Source organism: Armigeres subalbatus, chromosome 1, assembly GCF_024139115.2.
Source record: "Armigeres subalbatus isolate Guangzhou_Male chromosome 1, GZ_Asu_2, whole genome shotgun sequence".
In the NCBI taxonomy this organism is placed as follows: Eukaryota; Metazoa; Arthropoda; class Insecta; order Diptera; family Culicidae; genus Armigeres; species Armigeres subalbatus.
Genome location: NC_085139.1, coordinates 224823308 through 224844700, shown reverse-complemented (window position 1 = coordinate 224844700; position 21393 = coordinate 224823308). Strand labels below are relative to the sequence as shown.

Below are 21393 nucleotides of genomic sequence, written 5' to 3'. Positions count from 1 at the left end.
GGTTTGCTTCCGAGGATTCGAATTGTCAGCAACACAATTGAATATATTTTGAGGCACTTGCGTAATATTATTTTAATGGATTGCGATGTGTAGAAGCCAACAATTATCATACAATTATGGAAAATCTTAATTGCAACAATTCCACAGCAGTTAGACTATTTTGTTTCCCTATCCCATTTAGAGGACCCGTGTAATTTAGCATAATTTATACTTACCCCTACTCGGTCCATGACCAAGGATAGGTCCATGCGGCCCAGCCGGCCCGGGCCCGTGCGGTTGCGGCCCCGGCCCCAGCCCTATCGACAGTGGAATATGCTGCGGAAATGAATGCACCGACGACGACGCACCCTGATGGTCCTGATCGATGGACTCCAGCGCCACCTGATCGGGATCGTTCTCGCGCGTTTCGACCTCATCGCCGGGACTGATGGCTTTGACCACCTCCACCTGGTCGTCCGCTACCGTGATCTGCGGGGAGAAAAGGAGAAAACCAGACAGAGAGACACGTGATTAGCCGGCTCGGCAGAGGTAATCAAACTTGTCAATCAACAGCGCGCGCATTTCAAGGTGGACAGTTGGTTGATAGGAAAAGTGAAATTATGTCACTTTCCAGTGAGTTTTTGTGATCATGATTGGGTAGAGATTTCATTTCTGAGGAATAACTAACAAGTGATATCGCACCACCACCAGCACCAGCGATGGCTGGCATGGACCACATCCGGCCGAATGGGTTTCTATTTTTTTTTCATTTGTGCAACAAATAGTCACAGCAGTACAAGTGATAGACTGTTGCATTCTTGTTATGAACCTGCTGCGCACTTTCCAATGTTTTTTTAAAAAAACTTTTTCGCTGTTTTTCGATCTGTGGAACCGGTGTTTGTTTTTTAGTTGTAACGCATCGGATATATACTGATTTATTATTGAAAGTTCTCCTATGCTCTCAACGACAAATTGAAAAACGATTATCGTTCGATTGTGTCTGCTAGTGAAAACACACTTGCTACTCGCTGTATAAATTAAAATATTCAATAGCTTCGAAACCATCGAAATAGGCCTAATACGAATGACTATTTATAGTTGCTGATGCAAAGTGTAATCGGGTAATTGGTTTTCAGTCACAATGTGCTGAACCAAAAGGCTCTCGCTCTCCTATAATCAGAATGATCTCCACAGATTTTCCCACAATTCTGTACATGTGCCTTGCAAAATCTGTATGAAATCTTGGCATATACAAAATTGCTAGATTTTTATAAAAACATAGTAGAGTTTTACAAATTTGTCAGCTTTTGTTGAATTTACTTCTAACAGATGGTGGCAATTAAAAAATAGGAATGAAAAGAATGGCTCGGAATAAAAAAATACAAAGAAATACAGTTCAATCTGATATATGTTATACAAAGTGTTGTCCTTAGTCTTCAAACTTTGGCCAATGAATATTGTCATATGGTCCGTGGTTCGCCGTGCGGCGCAGCTTAGTCTTGCTGGTAAAGTCGCCTCTCCACATCTCGATATTGAAGGGACCATCGAGATAAGGGGAGATCGAGGAATGAAAATGAAATGGGTACTAGATCCAAAAAAGCTCGTTGCTATGAAAAACGACAATAAAACAAATGTCGTTTCTTATTGTTAATGTGTTTGTTATTGTCCAAAGATCGTCTAGTAGCCTAAAATTTTGAACATATCGACATAAGGAGAGTGAATAATGAACAAAATATGATCAGCACACATCGAGATAGAGAGATACCTATCGACATTGGCGTAAATAAGGGGGGGCCGGGGGCCCCCCCCAGACCTACTTGTGGCCCCCCCCAGAAGATTTTGAAAATTAATTTCAACTTAGTCAGTTTTTATTTCATTTAAATATTTCTTAATTTTGATTATGAATTCTATAAACATATTTTTTGTTGCGTTATCACATCTATGCAAATGGTCATAGTCATTCAGCAAAGCATCGAAATATTTAAGTTGGACCCCCGGGAACATTTTCTCGATTTTTAAGCTAAAATCAATGCCGCTTCTAATTCAGGTGCTAGCTTAAAATAATAAATTTGTTCTGCATTCGTTTGACTAGTATCCTGGTCGCAGAAACATAAAAATATAATAATTATATTTATTGTATTATTGTATTGTATTAAGATATGAATATTTCTGTTCTATTAAACTACCATCCGCTTCAAAAAAGAAAACAACAACATCAAAATGAGCACATGTACACAAATCCGGTCAATGAAATTTCGAACGACCATTCTTTCGAAAATCTTCGAGTTAATCGCAAGGTATGCCGCAAAACAGTTGATCAAATTCCTATAGAGCTTTTTGCTCTCGCTATATAATTCTTGCACAGAAAGATATAAAATTATAAAACTTAAGAATCTTTGTTACAATGACAGAAAAATCAACAACGCATTGAAAGTATTAGAACAAAACTTAGGCAACCTTCGCACTCACAACAGAGATTGCATTAAAGAAACATTTTTATAATCCTCAATAGAGCTAGTTCCATTTAATTTTTTGGCGATTTCATAAGTATCATCGGAAAACTCTTTTGTGCCTGCTTTAGTTAGAATTTGTTTTTTAGGATAAAAAAAAATAGATTTAGAAACCAGTTCGTATAAAAAAAAATTTCTTTTGCAGCACAATTCAGATCGATTTAGTTGCTTCTCAAGTCTCTTTGATTTTTGTAGAGAAATCTCTCACCTATTCAGAAAACCATAATAAAGCCTCTTCCTAACGTCAGTAACTATAAAAACCCTATGTTATTCTGGAATTTGATTTATGACTCATAATTTTATGACTCATGGAATTTATGACTCATAAAAAACACTTTAGGATTCCAAATTTGTGTTCATCGGTACTTAACTATTTCAGCACATAGCATACATTTTGGAATTGCATGAATACTTAAATTGATTATGACAAAATTTCGTGGAATTTATTCCACATCTAAAGAGTTTCAAAAATTTCAAGTTTCAAAAAAATCGAGATCTTTATGCATTAAGTAATCATGGAAATGCTTGAAAACTTTCAGAAATATACTCATATCGAATTTCATTTATAGATAATTCGAAGAAGATTCTTGAAGCTTAGATTACACACTTATCCACATTTAGTAGCATGGAGAAGACAAGTTGACACAGACACAGCGTTTTGAAGCAATCACAGCATCATTGGAAATCAATTGTATTAGTCGCGATTTTTTTTAAGTTCTAGGACGAATGAGCGATAAACTTAGTCAAACAATTTCTATTGCAATCCATGCGCACAGTGCTTTAAATCGCCTTTGAAAATTACATCCCACCAGCTGGTGCCATGCCCCCCCCCTAGACCGAGACTCTAGTTACGCCTATGCCTATCGAGATGTAGAAAGCTCAAATGTATCCAGATTGAAGGAACTGAGGAAACCATCGTCATAGGGAAAGATATCGAGATATAGAACATTGAAATGTAGAAAGTCGACTGAATAACATGACCGCAGTAAGGTTCTACCACATTAATTTTTGGAATGCAGCTTCTGATCCTAGTTATGAGTTGCTTCGAGTCTTTGGTCTTACAAACACTTTTGTATGCAATGGAGCTGAGACCAAATAATGCTATGACAGTTTTCGAAACATTTTTACGCTTAGAATGTTCGATCGTGTACTTTTCCCACGATCTTTGTTTGCTTGAAAAATTTACAAAGCTCGCCGCAATATTTCCCGACATTTTACAAGCAATGTAAAAGTGTGTATGCGACAATTCTAAGAATTCAATCTAATGATTCATTCACATGTGCATAAAATCATATCTCAGTGAAAGCATTTTTATTCTGATAGAAAAGTATTGAAGTCATTCCAATTTTTTAGTTACCACCCGTTATATGGCGTATTCTAAAGCAGCAATCTGGGATAGAGTAATACACCACCTTGAGCCCGGTGTGTCTCACTAGCTTGCGGAATCAGTGGGACGGTTTATTCGACGTGTGTCCGGATAATTTGTCATATCGCCATTCTGCATAACGGGCATTGGGCATAATTTTGAACTGCGAATGAAAAATGGACGTTCGATGTATTTCTTCACATAGGTAGAAAAGCTTGTTCTGCATCGTGGACATGTTCTGATAAATGTGAACTACCAAGGTAGGACGCCCGCATGCAAGAGTTTTTTGAACGGTGTTATTGTGAATTGGATGGATCACTATTCTGTGTGGTGGGATGGCCTCATGTAGCTCCCTTCCGAGTGCTATTTTAGGATAGCGCCCCATCTTCCCACCGGTGGTTTCTGTTTTAGGTATAGCGACTTTGTAAACATATTGAGTTCCCATTGAACTTGGCTAGCTGCTTAACTTAGTATTCTATTAGAATTTTCTCAGTTATTAATTGAAAGCTTTTCTGTGCCCGCCATTGCATGAGTATGTATTTTGTGTGACAACTATGCCCAAGGAGCCCACTCGAAAACATCCGTGACTGAATAGGGAATAGAACTCGCCATCTCCGGAAGGCAATTTTACGCTTTTGCTCGCAGGAATAGCTGGAGATCCGTCGAAGTAAATTTTTTCACCGTTATTCCTTCTGGACTTCCTTCCTCTTGGAAGTCGAAAAAAATCCTCCTGAAATTCCCACCAGTTTTTCTACAGGAAACTCTTGACAAAATCCATAGTTTTTTTTCTCTGAAGAATGCCGCGAAGACAAAAAATTGTAACAACATCCGTAAAAATCTAAACAATTCTCTTGAAAAAAATTAGTTTTCAATTAAAACCACCAAAGATATTATTATTATTATAAAGATATTATATTGCTGGGGAACTCCCGGAGAAATCTGCCAGGGATCCTACATGAATTTCCAAAACAAAAAATGTTTAAAAGAACGACAGAAAGGAGAAACTTGCGGGAGGTTTTCTGGAGGAACTAGTTGAAGAACATACTGAATAATTACTAAAGGAACATTCTGAGGGATTCCTGGAAGACCTCCTCCTTGGAATAACCTGCAAAAGAAAAACAGTAGAGTTTTCATTTGCGAAAAATCCAAGAATATTTCGGGCTCTAGCGGGTGCCGGTGCGCATCGGAGCGATCTATTAGAACTACAATTACTACTTAGCGGAGTTGAACTGGGGCACTAGATAAAAACTCAAAAGTGCAGCCCAATCGGGTTGTACGCAAAGGTGACGTTGAACTACGTAGCTGTAAGTAATGTACAGGTTTTCGACTTTTCTGTTCGATGAGACCAAAGCAAGTGCTTTTCAAGCTCAGGGAGAATCTGTTTTCGTTGTTTATCCTGTGCTCCTGAGCTGTCGTAATCCTGTGGAGAGAATTACACGAAAAAAGCCAAACTGACCATTTAAAAGCGAGTGTTCGGAATTTGTGTCAAAACGGTACATGTTACGGTCCATTTTTCTGTTAAAAAGTAGGATGAATACTACTCGTTAACAGCGTTTTTGGAAAATGTCACATACGTCACTTTTCAGATTACGGCAGTGAGATTGAGTGAGCATTACGAACCCTGGTGATATATATTATTTTTAGTCCAACATTTAGAAAGGAAGACACAAACAACACTCTCTAGCGATCACATATCCAAATTATCAATTAATAAAAGCTCGCTAGAGAGTTGGAATCGTTCGATAATTGTGTGCTGCTGTAAGCACGCTCAAAATAGCCGATTCATTCCAACAATAATCGTATGAGATTGACTCCGCGCAACCCTGGCTGATAGTGTACCGCTGGAACCATCAAGGACGCAAACGGAAACAGATACTAAGCACCCGAAACTAAGTCAGTCTAAAACTCCGGTGGCTCATTACAGAAAAGCCCATGCTATGCTGTCTACGGCGAGCAAGTCAGAGTAGACGCGACAAAGAAGTTTGACAGTTTATTGATAATAAATTATATTCCTTCACGTGAGTTGCGTCGGACTTTGCGTTTACTTGCAGACACCTAGGAATCAGCAAAAACGAGCCGAAGAAAGTTTCCCAGGACGCACCCAGTGCAGCAGCGAAGAAGATTCCGAGACCCTTTACTGGCATCAATAGTCGTAAGCGAGAAGCTGCCGTTAAACCCTAAGATTGTAAGTTTGGAGAAATTAAATGCATCAGCTAAAAGCCCTGTAAGTTGCATTAATTTGACGTCTATTCTGGCTTGAGGTCTCCAGTTAACACTACAAACAAAGGCGCAGAAGTATCCATTGCCTTTGCCACACAAGATACATACTAATGCAATGGCGGGCATAGAAAGCTGTCAAATAATAACTGAAGAAATGCTTATAGATTACTAAGTTGAAACAACAATTATATCTATGGTTGAAAAGCAGGTCAAATTCCAGTTGGAATGTAGTGCTATGAAAGAAGAAGCTTGCGATGCACTTACGAGATTGACTGATTCACCGATTGCTAAACTGTTAGCTCGTTTTCAATAGTAAATATTATCATACAAAAACATTATAACACACTGGAGTCGGTTTTAACGCGAAGGATATGGGCCTCGTGAATAAAAACAACGTTAAAATCCGCGTTAACCCCAAAATATGCCTGAATAAACTGCGGAAATCCCGAAATTCGAGTGAAAAAAAATCGCTCAAAATAGCAATTTGTGTGAAAAAACCGCGTGAAAAACGACTTCAGTGTACATTGGATATTGACTCTTTCTTGATCGAATGGTCCAAGAAAATTGAAAATCCATCGAGAAACAGCTGAGATATTAACGATCAAAGTCTATCATATTTTCGTGACGTTTTTCGATTTTTTGCAATCGTAAAGTGTTCCCTAATATAGAAAAGACAGACGTAGTTCTACGTCAAAACAAATTTCCCTTGCTATTTAATTTCGTCGAAATTGTTCAGAAAAAGAAAAACAGAATTTCTGCAATTTTTTATCAAAAATAAAGTGACGTTTCACAAAATAGCAACCCTGTATGGAAATTTAGCAACCCAATATGGGGTGCTAAATTTTGAAACCCACGGCTAATTTTGAGTTGCGTTCTTATTTTACATTCCCGTTTAGATACCTCCGGTGTAAAAGTGGGTCCCTATAAAGGGCTCGGAAATAGCGATAGGGCCCCAGATGGGGACTCCCATGGAGGTGCTCTAAGAAGAATGAGGTAATAGTGGATCTTATGAATCACAAGTACGTGTAGTGGGATACTCGAATGTTTTTTTTTTAAGTTAAGTGCCCTGCGGTGTTTTGCTAGTGTGTTTGAACCCATTTTAGACCACCAAATTTTGTTCATCAAACAAGCATAGCATAGCATAGTTACGGTGTACTTCGTAGATTGGACACTAGTGATACTTATGTTTTTCTTTTGAAATCCTTATTCAGATTGCTATCAGAAATCAAGGCGGGAGTGATCCTTTATTTCAATCTAGTATAAAAATCACAAAAACATGAGGATTACTACTCCTGGCCACGCCCATTTTCACCGTAACTTGGGAGGGGAAGGAAGTGTTGATGTAGTACTTACTTAATGAAAGGCCCCCGACTCAGCGACACCCTCATAAGTACCACGGAGTTGGATATTGGGGAAGGTATTCGTTGGGTCAGGATTTGCATGTAGCTGACAATGTGACCATGGTAGATCTTACACCGTAACACACCACGCAAAGGTATCTACCCAGTGTTACGGGGGAACCAAATTTTGATCATCAAACAAGACCAAAAACTTCGAAGAAGTATTTTCTTTTTACTTTTGAATTTTAAGTTAAACCATTTTCGTTCGGAAGAAATCGTTAGAGTCGGAAAAAAACTGACACGTTCAGGATGATTAGTTCTTCATTCAAGGACCTAATTGGAGATAGGATAGTTCTCAATACTGCTTTGTGAAATGAGAGGAAAAGTTCTGTTCTATGTGTGGGAGCGGGTACCGCAAAAGAATAGAGTAATTGTGGGCCGAATGTATCACAATTCTGCATGGTGAGGCGTCCGCACGAAAAGTTTCATCTTCCGCGTTGGTTGAATACCCACAAGAAGAATGATTTAATGGGTATCGTATACATAACAATTCTACGTTGTTCAACGTCTGCATGAAAAAATATCCTCTTCTCTGTTGGCGCGCCTCCATGCAGAAGTTTACGTCGCTGGGGATGGTGTGACGCTTGCGAGAAGAATGGTGTAGTTGTGAATCCAATTGATTACAATTTTGGAGGCTAGGATGGCCCGCCTGAAAAAGTTTCTTTCTTTGCGTTGGTGGGACGTTCGCATGTAAGATTTTCTTCCTTTGCTTCGGTGGGACTTCCGAAAAAAAAATAGAGCAATGAAGGATCGGATAAATTCCAATTCTGCATTGTGGGATACCCACATGGGAAAGTTTCTCCTCTGTGTTGGTGGAACGTCTGCAAGAAGTATGGTGTTATTGGGGATAGGATTGATTCCAAATCTGCATGGTGGGACGTCCGCATTTGAAAATGTCTTCCTCCACGTCGGTGGGACGCTCGCAAGAAGAATGGTATAATTGAGAATTAAATTGATAAAGGCTTTGCGTTGTGGGACGCCCCCATATTTTTTTTCTATGCATTGATGCGTTCCCTGGCAAGAAAAATGATGAATTTCACGTTGTGATACACCCGCATAGAGGAGTATTTTTCTCTATATTGCACAGTGGGACCATCAAGCTAAAAAGCGCGTTTTTTATTTGCTTTCAAATGATTAATTTTACATGAGTGGTGTCTTTGGAAGAAAATTTTACCAAAAAATAAGTTATCTTTTGAAACCATCAATTTTGCGCATTAGGCTGGTCCAACATATTTTTTTTTCATTTCCATAGAAAAATTGAGTCTTCACAAAAGTGGTAGAGTATGAACATACAAGCAACTTTGTAGAATAAACTAAGTTTTAATCTCTAAACGGTAACAAGTCGCGATAAAATTTCAAAAAATTGTTTGCAAATCCTGTTTTTTGGAGTAAATTTCTTTGGTTATGATTTTTCGACATGGACATGTTCTACAAAATGACCAAGCACACCAAATCACACGTTTTCCTAAAAAGAATAGGGCATATAGGTGTGTGGCTCCAAATGGCCGGAGCGAATTGTTATGACAGCAGCTCTCCGTGGGTGCTTGTGCACGCCACGGAGGTCTGACCAGAAGAGGACGAGTCATGGCTTGCTGCGCACTGATCGACACGCTGAAGTGTTAATGTATAATCACATGCTGATGGTAATATACTCAAACCCCTCAATAGGAGGTATATAAGAAAAGTTATTTCAATTTTTATTATTATTTTATGCAATTCTACTATGTTTATAACTTGGAGTGAGGCAAATTGTGGCTGATTAATCACATTCCATGTAAAAGTACTAGCTTTCAGCTGCTCAATGCACTTTGTTTTGTTAGGAGGCATTCGGAGGAACTAGACGAACAAGCTAAATCAATTATCATATGTTACACGTATCAAAGGCAAAATAATATGTACAGAGTCAATGCCACATGTTAGAACAGATTGTATATACTGCTGCTCATCTGTGCAAATATTTTAAAAATCTTTGGATGCGGCATAACCACACAGCAGCTAAAGCTTTTAAATATCACGCACAGTTTTCGATCAGTCATTTCAACTACCGTAATCCGGGGGAACATTGATCAGCGGGGTAACATTGATCAGTTGAACCATTTTCAAAAGATGAAGAAAGTATTATTTTCTGTTATTACGATTACTTATTATGAGTTAGGCATCTTATTCTTGACTAAATTTGCTATCGAATAATATAATCTCCACTAGAATTTGCATTTAATTTTCGCCATAGTTTGAAAAATAAAATCAACATCATTTTGTTAACTCACAGTAAGCTGCCAAAAAAGCACTCAAAACAAGCATAATAACAAAAAAATTGAGATCGTACCTATAATTGGGTGATAGGTAATCTTATTTTCTTTGATTATCCGTATTTTTTGTTTCAAAATTTTGATTTTTATTGTTGATAAACCAGATAATTCACCTAGCGGTGATGATGCCCTACTCGAAACAATCAATACGCTTCGCCTCAGTATAAGGATTTCAAAAGTAATTGCCTACCTTAAGGCGTTTACAAACGCTTGCTTTATAGACGTAACAAAGTGAAATGATTGATGATCAAAGTTACCCCAAATTGGAGATTCAAAAAACTAGACAACACAGATTTTTAAAACAATTTTATAATTTTCAAATAATCAAGAACAATAGCCTCAAATGTTCTACACGTAGCAGTACTTGTTTTAAAAATATGGAAAAAGCCATCATTTAATTTATGGAGGAAATATTTACAAAACATTGAAAAAATTGATCAATGATACCCCGGATTACGGTACCTTTAAATATAATCTCTCAGATTCCGTCTATTTCCAATGACAAGACTCGTGGTCGTAAGGCGAAACCATTTGATGCTTGTTCAGAAAGCGTCAAACGACAAAAAGTGTCTAACTTACTGCAAAGTTTTAATTCAAGCGAACTTAGTTACGCAGCTCAGATGAGCCTTCGTGCCAATAACAAAAAACATGAAGCTTCAATTGTTCGACAAGCGACATGCACTACGCCTACTCGAGCAAAGAAAATGGTTTCTGCCTTCAAAACAGCAGAATGTCCAAACGTTATTCCATACACGGCAGATGAAGCACTAGCACAGTACAGCAAAATATGCATGAACAGGTTCCAGGTTAGGGTAACCGGCGGTAATGTTGGCCCTGGATGTAACATTGGCTCATCACGCAAATTAATCAATATTTCAGCGATAATACGTCGATTTGTAGGGAGATATTGACCACTGCTTCTTTAGAAAAGTGTATCAAACATATATCTGCTTCATAACTCTAGATCTATACACTTCTTAAACTATCAAAAGCAATTATCTTGCGTGAAAAATCACTTTGACTCGGTTTTTTAGCAGCCATGTTTCGTTGACTTATGCAGGCTGGCTGTGCTAGAGTTTTTCTTTTGCCCAATAAAAGAGTTTTCTGAATGAACATACCTGCTTTTGCACATCAGATGAATGGATAACAACCACACTATGTCAGCTATCATTTTTATTTCACAATTTCCATTAGTATAGCGACATAATTAACCAAAACTTTTTTGGACAATACTGGGGGCACCCGTAGCCAAATGGTGGCATGCGCTTTCGATTTGTAGCACTACGTTAGTATAGGTGAAACTCTAAAATCAAAACATTCTCACCTATAACCCGTACTGGAGAAAATAACCGAAAGCTGCAGACAGGAAACAGACAGGAAAACAGGTTAATCCACTCAGCGGTTAAGTTTCATTCGCAAATTACATAACGCTAAACTCAACCCACACCAAGCCTCTAGTAATGCTTCATGTATGGTAGGGTTCTGAAATTTATAAAGTGCTTAACGCTCAGACAAGTACCTTCTCACAACCTAAAACGTCATGTAGTTTGTAAATGGGCCCTCATGATGCTTTTCTCGAATCACGATATAACCGCTTTCATTCGCAGAACATACCAAAAATAATTGCCTACCTTACGGCTTCCAAACACGATTCAAGCAAAAGCGATTCAAGCGTCAACCTTTCGTGGTTCGATACACAATTTTCTTCATAATTTCGCAAATAAATGATTCAATTAGTGTATGAATATTTAATTTTATCAGCTTTCGCACGAATCCTACAAATATTTTCTCATTTAATAATGGAAAGATACAATGGATCGTATGTTTCATTAGATAAGCTTTCAACGTCATTTCATGGGAATAATTTCAAGTCAAATTACATGACAAATACCTTCATTATAATTTAGATTTATTATTGCTCGCAAAAAGTATTTTGATCTGTAAAATGATACCGAAAAAGTATTCTTTCAACTCGGGAAGCTGAAACACGTGAGAGTTTTGAGAGGATTCACAACAGCTGATCGATATAGATAGAAGTGGAATCAAACGCACGTACCAATCATAAAACTTCAATGTAGGCAGAGTTAAAAACAACCAACCAATAATTGTATTTATGAATAATTGTGTAATAATATCAGGTAGTTGGCACAGTTATAACTGTTTATGCACAGTACAAAGCAAGGAATTGCCTTGAATAAGTTTTACAATTGGCTTTCTTCAGTAGTGCGTTATGCATCATCCCCACCTAAAGCATTGTTTACGTTTTTGAAAAAAGTTTCTTTGAGAGTATCGCGAGAGCGAGAGCAACACAACTGCCATGGTTTCAACTAGCAGTAAATCTCAAAATTATGCGGCAGCCAATAATTAACGTATGCAATTTATTTGAAGGCACAACATGAGGGCTAGAACATGTAGCCTTTTTGCAACTGCAGTTTTTAATACAGTTTTCATTTTTCTAAACTTCTTCACTTGCACATATGGTAAATATTTGGGAAATAAATGATTAATATAATAGTATTTTCGTTAGCATGTCCTTGGTAAGCGTGCTATAGGGGAAATCTAAAACGCACTCTCACAATCAGTGTGGTAGTATTTTACATGCAACCAATTAGAATTCACGCTCAATAAGATGATTTGAATTTCTCTATTTGTTTGCATGCTGCCTTTATTCAACGCAAGCAAAATGACTGGTACTATAAACAGCAACCCATCTTTATCTCTCGTATGTTCGAAATCAACAATCACTCGTCCCAAGTGGGCTGCAAAAATATCCACCTGATAGGGACAAGGATGCCGACATTTTGTCCATTTCTCTCGAGACTTTCGCTGGCTTTAATGAGATATTGCGGACATTCCTCGTCGTTTTTTGCTATTTGGCATCAAAACCAAACGTAAGCAAGCCGGCTGGTGGAATAATTCTGGTTGGAAATGCAATATATGAAGATTTAAGTATAACGATAAATGTGCTCAACCGTAGCATAATGGGCCAAGGTTTGAGCCGTTACCCCTATATGAAAGTCCAGAAATCTAAATTAGAATGTTACCTGTGTGATAGCAAGGTTGTTGTGAATGAATCGTCAATAAAGGTAAAACCTCAGTTGCTGCAACGGCAACAAGGATCCTATCGGGAAGTTTAGACAAACTAGATTCGTTTACAGATAGTGAACTACTGAATGTTATATTGGTGGTAAAATGGGGATTTGATGGCAGCTCAGAATATTCCGACCGTCGTCAACGCGTTACTGTCGTCCACTGCATATACAGATGGCTAGTGAGACTTCGGAAATTTCGCTTCAGGGGAAAGAATAGGGTAAACTGGGGTAAAATGCACCCCCGGGGCAAAACGACCTTTTGGCATTTTTGGCGGTGTTTCAGGCATATTTTCAAGAATGTTTACTGCTGGATTGGTAGTTCGAGATCCGAACTATATGCGCTGTAGCAAATACTCTCGAAAAATATCCGAAAATGTCCTCAAAAACGTCAAAGGGTCGTTTTGCCCCGGGGGTGCATATTACCCCAGTTTCCCCTACGTTCAAAAACAAATTGACAACTTACAACCAACACGTATTTCATATGTAACAACCGAAACGTGATCATAAACTTCGAGATGCACATGACTATGGTTGATGCCAAAGTTTGTAATTTGACTACGCTACACCTTGCCAAATAAACGATCTTGAAAGAGTAAAAAACCGGAGGTAAATAAGGATGTTTTCAAATTTTGATTGTCTATTCTACAAGCGTGGATCAGGTTTTACGAATATTTTCTCCATCTGCCGTATTGCTTGGAAGTACAAAAATGACAAGCAAGAGCCAAGAGGAGTGGACTATAAGATGATGATTCAAAGAAAAAAAAACCATTCAGGATAAATTTAGAATTGTAATGGGCCTCATTGTTGACAAACCTCGAGCTGGTGGAGCTGGAACATCTAATGATAGAAATAGTGCTCGTCGTTTTTTTCCAAAACTGGGAAATATCAGCGTCAATCACAGACATAAACATATTGCTGTTGTACTTGAAGCTCTTTCGTCTGAATTAGAAATGGACGCTACCAAATTCCAAGAATATTGCTATGAAACAGCAATAATGTTGATCAAAGCTTGGTTTTACTTACCAGTGACCGTTCATAAAATTTTGCTCCATATGGTTCTCAAATAATCTCCTCATTTGTTGTTCTGATCGGACAATTATCAGAAAAAGTGCAAGAAAGTCGTGACAAGGACATCAAGCGGTGTAAGGGCTAAACCATACCCGCAAGATATCAAGAATTGTGATAAGCTCTTTTAAATCAGCTCTTTTAAATCGACTGCTGGAATCTTCGGACTCTCTAATTACAAGTCTACGAAAACGTGCGTTTTAAGCTTGATGCACCCACTGTGATTGGGTGGGTTGCACTAAAAAGAATTATGCAATTGTTGATCGTATAGACCACAATACTTCATTGTTGAAACTTTATTTGACCACGGGAGTTCTGCGATGGAGAGACGCGCAAACATCGATGAAGACAGGCTTGGTAAAGTCTTCATGGCGGCCGGCTGTTGCTTAATGGTGACCCGAAGATGTCGAGGAACGCTTTGGGTGACCGACTGAAAAGAGCTAAGTAGCGGTAAGATGGCGGCTCGTTGGGATCAGCTGGTGGCTTGGCAAAGAACAGCCATGGGTTGTTATTGTTTGCTTGGCTTTGTGCCGCAAAATGATGACTAGTTGGCGGCCGGTCGGTGGTCTCTGATGGCAACGGCTTGCTGACAATTGAACCATTTGTTTGAGAAACTGCATATGTAACATTTTTGGTCAAAATGAGATTTTTATATATTCTGAACCCTCGTCCAAAAATACATATTCTGGCAAAAAATACGAAAAAAAAAATTTTGTTCAGGAATGTATGAAAAAAATTTCGTTTGTTTGAGAAACTACATATGTCCACGTACTTTGAAGACCAATTGTGGAGTACTGCTTACATTTTTTGCACTGAAAGTGCCCCAGGGTGTTGAGTTTTGCCAAAAACTATTGATCTGTATCGAAGAAATCGAAAGATTCGGTGCGAATTTGTTCAAAAACAATTTTTTTTTGTTTTCTTGAAATAGTGTAAAATGGACTTATGCAGTTTCTTAAACAAATGATTCAATTACTTTAAGCAACGGAATGGTAGCTTGTGTGTAGACCAAATAACTGGCACAAAGAGAATCGCCCAGCACCACATGATGAACTTACCTGTTCGACCGTTGACTGACGAATGAGCCTTTGCACAGCAAGCTCTCACGGCTGTCGCCTAAGCGCAGCGATGCTCGGGCAGCCGACACGATGACCGCCGAGTTGTTCGTGTTGTATCCATCATGTTGGTAGCACTGGGCAAGGTGTGTTGAAGGAATGTAGGATGCATATACTGCTGTGAGGAGTAGACCAAAGGCTCGTTCTACTTCGGGGATTCCCAACCCACACAGCTTGAAGGCCAGATGCCGAAGAACGGCGATGACTTGCGGGACACAATTGTGCAGCAGTGGAATCATGGTTTTAGGAATGGCGGTTTGCCGAGAGACGCTTATGGCGATCAATCAGTCGATAGGCGTTAAATCGATGACCTATAGCGGAGTCTAGAAAAGCTCACGAGAGCCAACTTTGCGGGTGTCGGCCAAGATGGCTATCAATGGCGATAATCGCGTTCTGGAGAACTACTGTTCGCACTAGTTGCTTCTATCGGTCTGCGAACATACTACCCGATAATTATTTCGATTATACTCCCCGATTATTTCGCGTAGATTCGTGTAGAACTACACTGTTCACAATACAAGCAATCACGCTATTTCTCCTTTCAAAACTAGTTCAATCACCAGCAATAGGAGATTCACATTCTCCACCCGGTTCATGCTACCACGATTCCATTCCATCTCTCGTATTTGGTAACCAACGTCGCCACAGTCAAAGTTGTTGAAAGCTCACTTAACATTTTTTCCCTTACGAACCCAAACAAATTGCAAAAGCAGTTTCTTTGTCTGTGCTATTTTCCCCATGCAAGAGTTTGTTCCTCTGTATTGGTGGGACGCCCGCAAGAATAATGGTGTAATGATAAATTAGAAGGACCTCCGTCGACCTTCGCAACTTGGCGGCTACTGAATGAGCCCGAGGTTATCAAATCGGACTCATAGTCGAACGAAGCACTCACAATCCATTACCCAAACCAATGTATGCACATGCAGTCAGGGACAGAAAAAGTCATTTCAACTACAATCAAACAGCTGACATCCAACACACAATCAAGTTGCTAGTCCTTCCCTAATTTGAACGTGCGAATGAATAGGACGGCAATTGCAATTCAAAATATTCAATTCTGGTAGATATTTATTTTTCACGCTCGATTATCAATCGGCTATTGAGGATCAGTCGGTAAATTTGGTATGGAAGTTTGACAGCATGCTGCAAGATGTTCGTGCCTGCAGTGCCGAGCGTCTGATCAAAACAAACATGAATCAATGACGAAGCTGCCTACTGAGCATCGATGCAACTGATAGTAAAATGAAGATTTCTCGCTTAACTTTTCAAAAGGACCTAAGTAACATTTTTTCATGAATTATTTTGAATATTGCAATCAACAGAACAACATGAAAGCATTTGATTGCAGTACTCAAATTAATTCATGAAAAAAATGTTACTTAGGACCTTTTGAAAAGTTAAGCGAGATTTCCGTCCTTGCATGTAGTATTATATTAGCAATTCCTCAGATTGATTGAAAGCTTTTTTGGGTGTCGAGAAAGTTTTCAACCCGAGAACATCCTAAACAGGACGGACAATCGAACTCGCCATCTCCGGACTGGCAATCCTACGCCTTTGCTCGCAAGGCTACTGGAGAACGGTCAGGGTTAAGAGGGCCAAATCAATTGTATCCGAATAAGCTTGCGAACCACCGCCATGCGGTTGTGATCGGGCTGATTTTTTTTATCATCATATCTTGCACTTGATCATCATTCGACTATAGAGAGATCAAGGGAAAGGGAGTGGGGGCACACTTGTTGGGGGTACTTGTCACTTCAAAGGCCACCGAACCGCGAACCACTCTTGTTATTTGCGAAGGGACAAAACAAAAAAAAACGAAACGATATAAATCGAGAAACTGAAACTGGACCCAACAAGTCAGTACGGTCCCAAACCGGTGTGGTGACTCTCCTGGGCTCTGGGGCGATGAGGGTGATTGAGATTCACTTTTGATTGCTGACAGGTGAGACAGTACGCGTACGATGTGTGAAAGTGATCGATCTGGGATCAACCGAATTGGGAAAAACAGGTGGCTGCTTCCATTTTGTGGTTTATTGTACTGTGGGCAAAATCCGAAAGAAATAACAGAAATTTTGTATAGTTTTGGTTCAAAGAGGAGGGGGCAATATGAGCTGGTGGTTCTGTTGAAGGCAAAACGCTATTTTGCTGGCAGATCAAAAAAACAACACCAGGTCGGCTCATCAACGTTCTGATATGGACAATGTTGTACATCGTAGGTTAATGCTGCCTTATGTCTAAGATCAAATCGGGTATGCAGTTTTGGGTATTTATTTTAAAATCAGGATGACGCAGTGCCGCCAAACTATTTAACGGAGTTAGCCATAAAAGCCCCTGCGACCGAGAGATACACGTAGATCTGGATCTGTGTCTCAACATTTTATAAGACAATCTGTTTTGAACTGCGCCTCGTTCTTTCATATTATCGACATTGGCCCAGTTCCGAATCAACCACATTATCATTCTACCCTTTCTCTCACAGTATCTAACGTGAGGCACATTTTTTTGGTTCAAATAATATCCTATCAGGTATATTTCCAACAAATCCCAGAGTCACTCTATTTGAAATATTAAATAACATATTAGTATAGGTTCTAGAGTTTGTAATGTATTTCAAAACTTTCGAAAGCGAAACAGTGTTTTAAATGACGGATTGCATGTTGAGCACAAACCCACGGCACACCTGATAGAATCTGATAGAACCATAAAATCTGTATACAGCATGTGTCAAAATTTAAGCGTCACAGTTGATTTTTAGCTGGGAGTTTTTAGCTAGCGTAAAAACCCGGGGGTCTGATGTTTTGGTTGTGTTTTCGTAGTATAGATGCAGTCTCGTTTCTTCTGTTTGTCGTTTATAAAACTGTCAGTCTAGAACGCACATATCTTTTTCTTTCACATGATTCTCCTTATGGCTGTCAGTGCGGAATTTTCAATGTTGGTTCCCTAGAAGAAGCTTTGGCGGAGGAAGGGGGGGGGGGCAATATGCCCTGGCTAAGCAAACACTGTTTTATTGTCATATTTGTAACGCTATTCATGGGTATTTTTACATTATGCAACAGTTAAACAAGATAGCTAGTTGATGCCATTCAAAAATTGTCGAAATTCTCAATCATATTGATAATATTCACATTTCAAAAAAGTGGTGATATTCTGTTGCCGGAAAACTCACGAGGCAAAACGCCTTTTAGCTGGTAGCTCCTAGGGAACAAAGTACCACGCGTCGGCGAATCAGCATTCTGGTATGGATAGTGCGTGGAGACGCAAGTACATTGTAGGTTAGTGCCACTAAGGCGTTTTGCCTCGCCAAAATGTTAGATGTTTTTCCAAAATGTGGAAATTTTCGGTTTTTCCGACCTTCCCATACACTATTTTGAAACTTTTTTCGCCTAACCTACATAATTTTAGATCTAGTTTTGTTACGGACATCTTAATGACGGTAAATATGAGAGAAACCACAAAAGGCGTTTTGCCTCGGGGGGGCGTTTTGGGGCCTCTACCCCTATACAAGTGTCAGTCCCGTGTAAAAACCTGGATACACATTTTAGTCAGCTGTTGAGGAAAACAAAACAATTGCATGGAAATGGATCTAGAGTGCTAGAGTCTGGAGTGAAATGGATCTAGAGTGCGGTGCTGCAAGTAGCTCAGTAAATGACGACATTTGCATCATTAACACCCGGGCTAAGTTGGGTAGTTCAAGCTAGTTTGTATATATTTTTGCCATTTTATTACATATCTGCTTCATCTGTGAAAACTGTTTTGGTTACGAGCGTTTTTTCAAGCAGATGACAGGATACACATGGATACCTGGTTGGCTACAGCGTCGATACACTTATGCCTGGCGTATTGACAGGACTAGTACAAAATAAATACCACTTGTAAGGACGTGGCCAGGTGTATGGAGATCGGGTCCACTTAATTTGAGGTGGTGTTCGGAATTTGAATCAAACTAAGAAGGACATAACTAACTCTGTATGAAGCCCAAAAAAATCTTCTGTCCAAAGAATGATCACGTCAGTAAACGTGATGTAAAATATTGCACACTTTTTTGTCTTTAGTACAAGAGAGGCACCCAATAAATCTTTCACTAAAGCTTGAGCTTGAGCTTGATTGACTGCTCGTAGTTGCTACTCCATTATGACCAGATCAGCTGTTCTTGCACAGGGAACCAACAGATGTTTGCTTGGGACTAGCACACATCTTCAATGTACAAGTACTGGTGATCTCATTTGTAAAGTCATACTGGCGCCTGCCACGTCAGAATGCAAGTCAATGTAGGGAAGGGGGAGGAAATGTTGATGCAATCACTCGCCCACTGCAAGCCGAATATACCTCTGCACTTGCCACGAGTTCATGCGGAATCTGTTGGAATTTTTGGGTTAGGTTCGAGAGGCAAAGGTCCGTCTTGGTTAACGAGCTGCCAATGTAATAGATAGGAGAAAGCAACTGATGGATTTTCTAATTGGATACTCAAGTTGAAGGTATAGGAATAGCAATGGAAACGGTATGGAAGTCCATTTCCAGTTCTAGCGATTGTTAGAACATGAGAAATATAGAGAAAGATACAAAGTAAGAGAATGGAACGGACCTGGGATTGAACCCACGATCTCCTGCGTATGAGGCAGAAGCAGTAGCCATATGACTACCAAGCCCGTTACACCCAATAAATCTTTCACTAAAGACGCTAAAGAAGTTTACGCTACGGTTCTTATTGTTCCCACATGCAAAAAAAAAAGCGTTCATGAACTCGTGAACCAACGAGTTCACGGTGTATTTTTTTCGTGAACAACAGCCACGGATTCGGGAATACAGTCACGTTTTCTGGAACGTTCTGGAAAACGTGACTGGTGTTCCCGAATCCATGAATTAAAACACGGTGTATTTTTGCTGGTTCACGAATTCGGGAACGCTTTTTTTTGCGTGCAATATGTATGATGCACGATTGTGCCTTAACTGCAAATAACAAAGTAGAATATAAATAAGGTAGACAAATAAAACGAATTCGACAAATTGAATATATAGAACAATATGACAAATAAGAAAAAATGACACATTTTTAAACGAAACTTATAACTGTGTTGATTAGAAAACATTCATCTTTCACGTACCACATCCCCGTTTTAAATTACATCTTTTAAACGAGGTCATCAGGTACATGCAAATATGCGCCTTTTTTACAGCGCATACCAAAAAATTTCCCTTTCGGACTATTTTCGGATGCGCCCGCATTACTTCTTATGAAAAACGACCGGGCCAATAATTATCGCGGCATCATTTAACATTGTCGGCTCTTATTATCAACCCTTTCGAGAACCGTTTCCGAGAGATCATTCACCGGCTTCTGCTCTGTGGCGTCCCATTATTGGTCGACTTGTTGTTGCACTGCTCTTCTACCCCCAAACTTAAGCTCGATGGAACATTATCGCGTTGCACTGTAGGTACCAGGTGGAAGGAACAGAAAAGTGTATTGATGATGGGCACTTGCTGTGGCCACCTTGCGATTTAACAACCCTTTCATTCCCACTTGGTGGGATAATTAAATAAGCAGGAGAAGGTCAGGATTAAAGTTGGCTCGAAAAATAGAAGCAAAGGGATTTCTGACTTTTTATATCAGTAGCGCTCAAATTTCGAATAATAAACTAGTGGATTATGTAAAAAAATAGTGTTTCGAGTGAGACAGACAGATATCAAACATTGCCCTCGAGTACGACAATTGTAATCATTCTGAAATGTTCTGAACTCCTTCTGAGGATGGAAGTCTCAATCTACAACCAATCGCGATTGACAACATCAGGCGTTTGTTTAATGGGTTATGCTTTCATGGTTTTCGCTATGACAAATGTCATCAAGATACCTTCATAAAAGCGTTCGCGTGAAATCTCTACTAAACAAATGGCTTCCAGAAAATGCGAATGGTTTGCAGAACTTGTTGTGAGAGCAATTCGGTTGAGAATAAGTACCTGAAGAATATGCGCGCGGGCACACATAGGGGAAACTGGGGTAATAAGCACCCCCGGGGCAAATTTAGGCATTAAGGCAATCATTGCATTTCCAGAGTTTATAGAACATTTCCAAAAAGTATGTGATCAAACATATTTACGAATTCCAAGAATTGATTATGGTTTTCTGTAAATAAAATAAAATATTCAAGCAATTATCACAAACTTCTAGAAATTGAAACCTTCAGAAATCTTTAGAAACATCGCTACGATCTACCAGTAAAGCTTATGATCGTCCAAGAATCTTTTAGGGTGTTCAGTGCTAGTAGTAGAACAGTACAGTTGAGTAGGAATCATGGGTTTTGAGATATTTTAGACTTCTTTCTTTCTAACTTCTTAGATGTCAT

The 21393-nt window shown here is 39.2% G+C and overlaps 1 protein-coding gene across 1 annotated transcript in view; it reads right to left on the bottom strand.

Moving 5' to 3' along the window:
- LOC134205828 (uncharacterized) overlaps nt 1-21393 on the bottom strand; it is a 181565-nt gene that overhangs the window by 55990 nt on the left and 104182 nt on the right. Inside the window, exon 3 of the mRNA XM_062681441.1 lies at nt 216-468. Within this exon, the coding sequence (XP_062537425.1) occupies nt 216-468 (253 nt within the window). The remainder of the gene's footprint in view (nt 1-215; nt 469-21393) is intronic.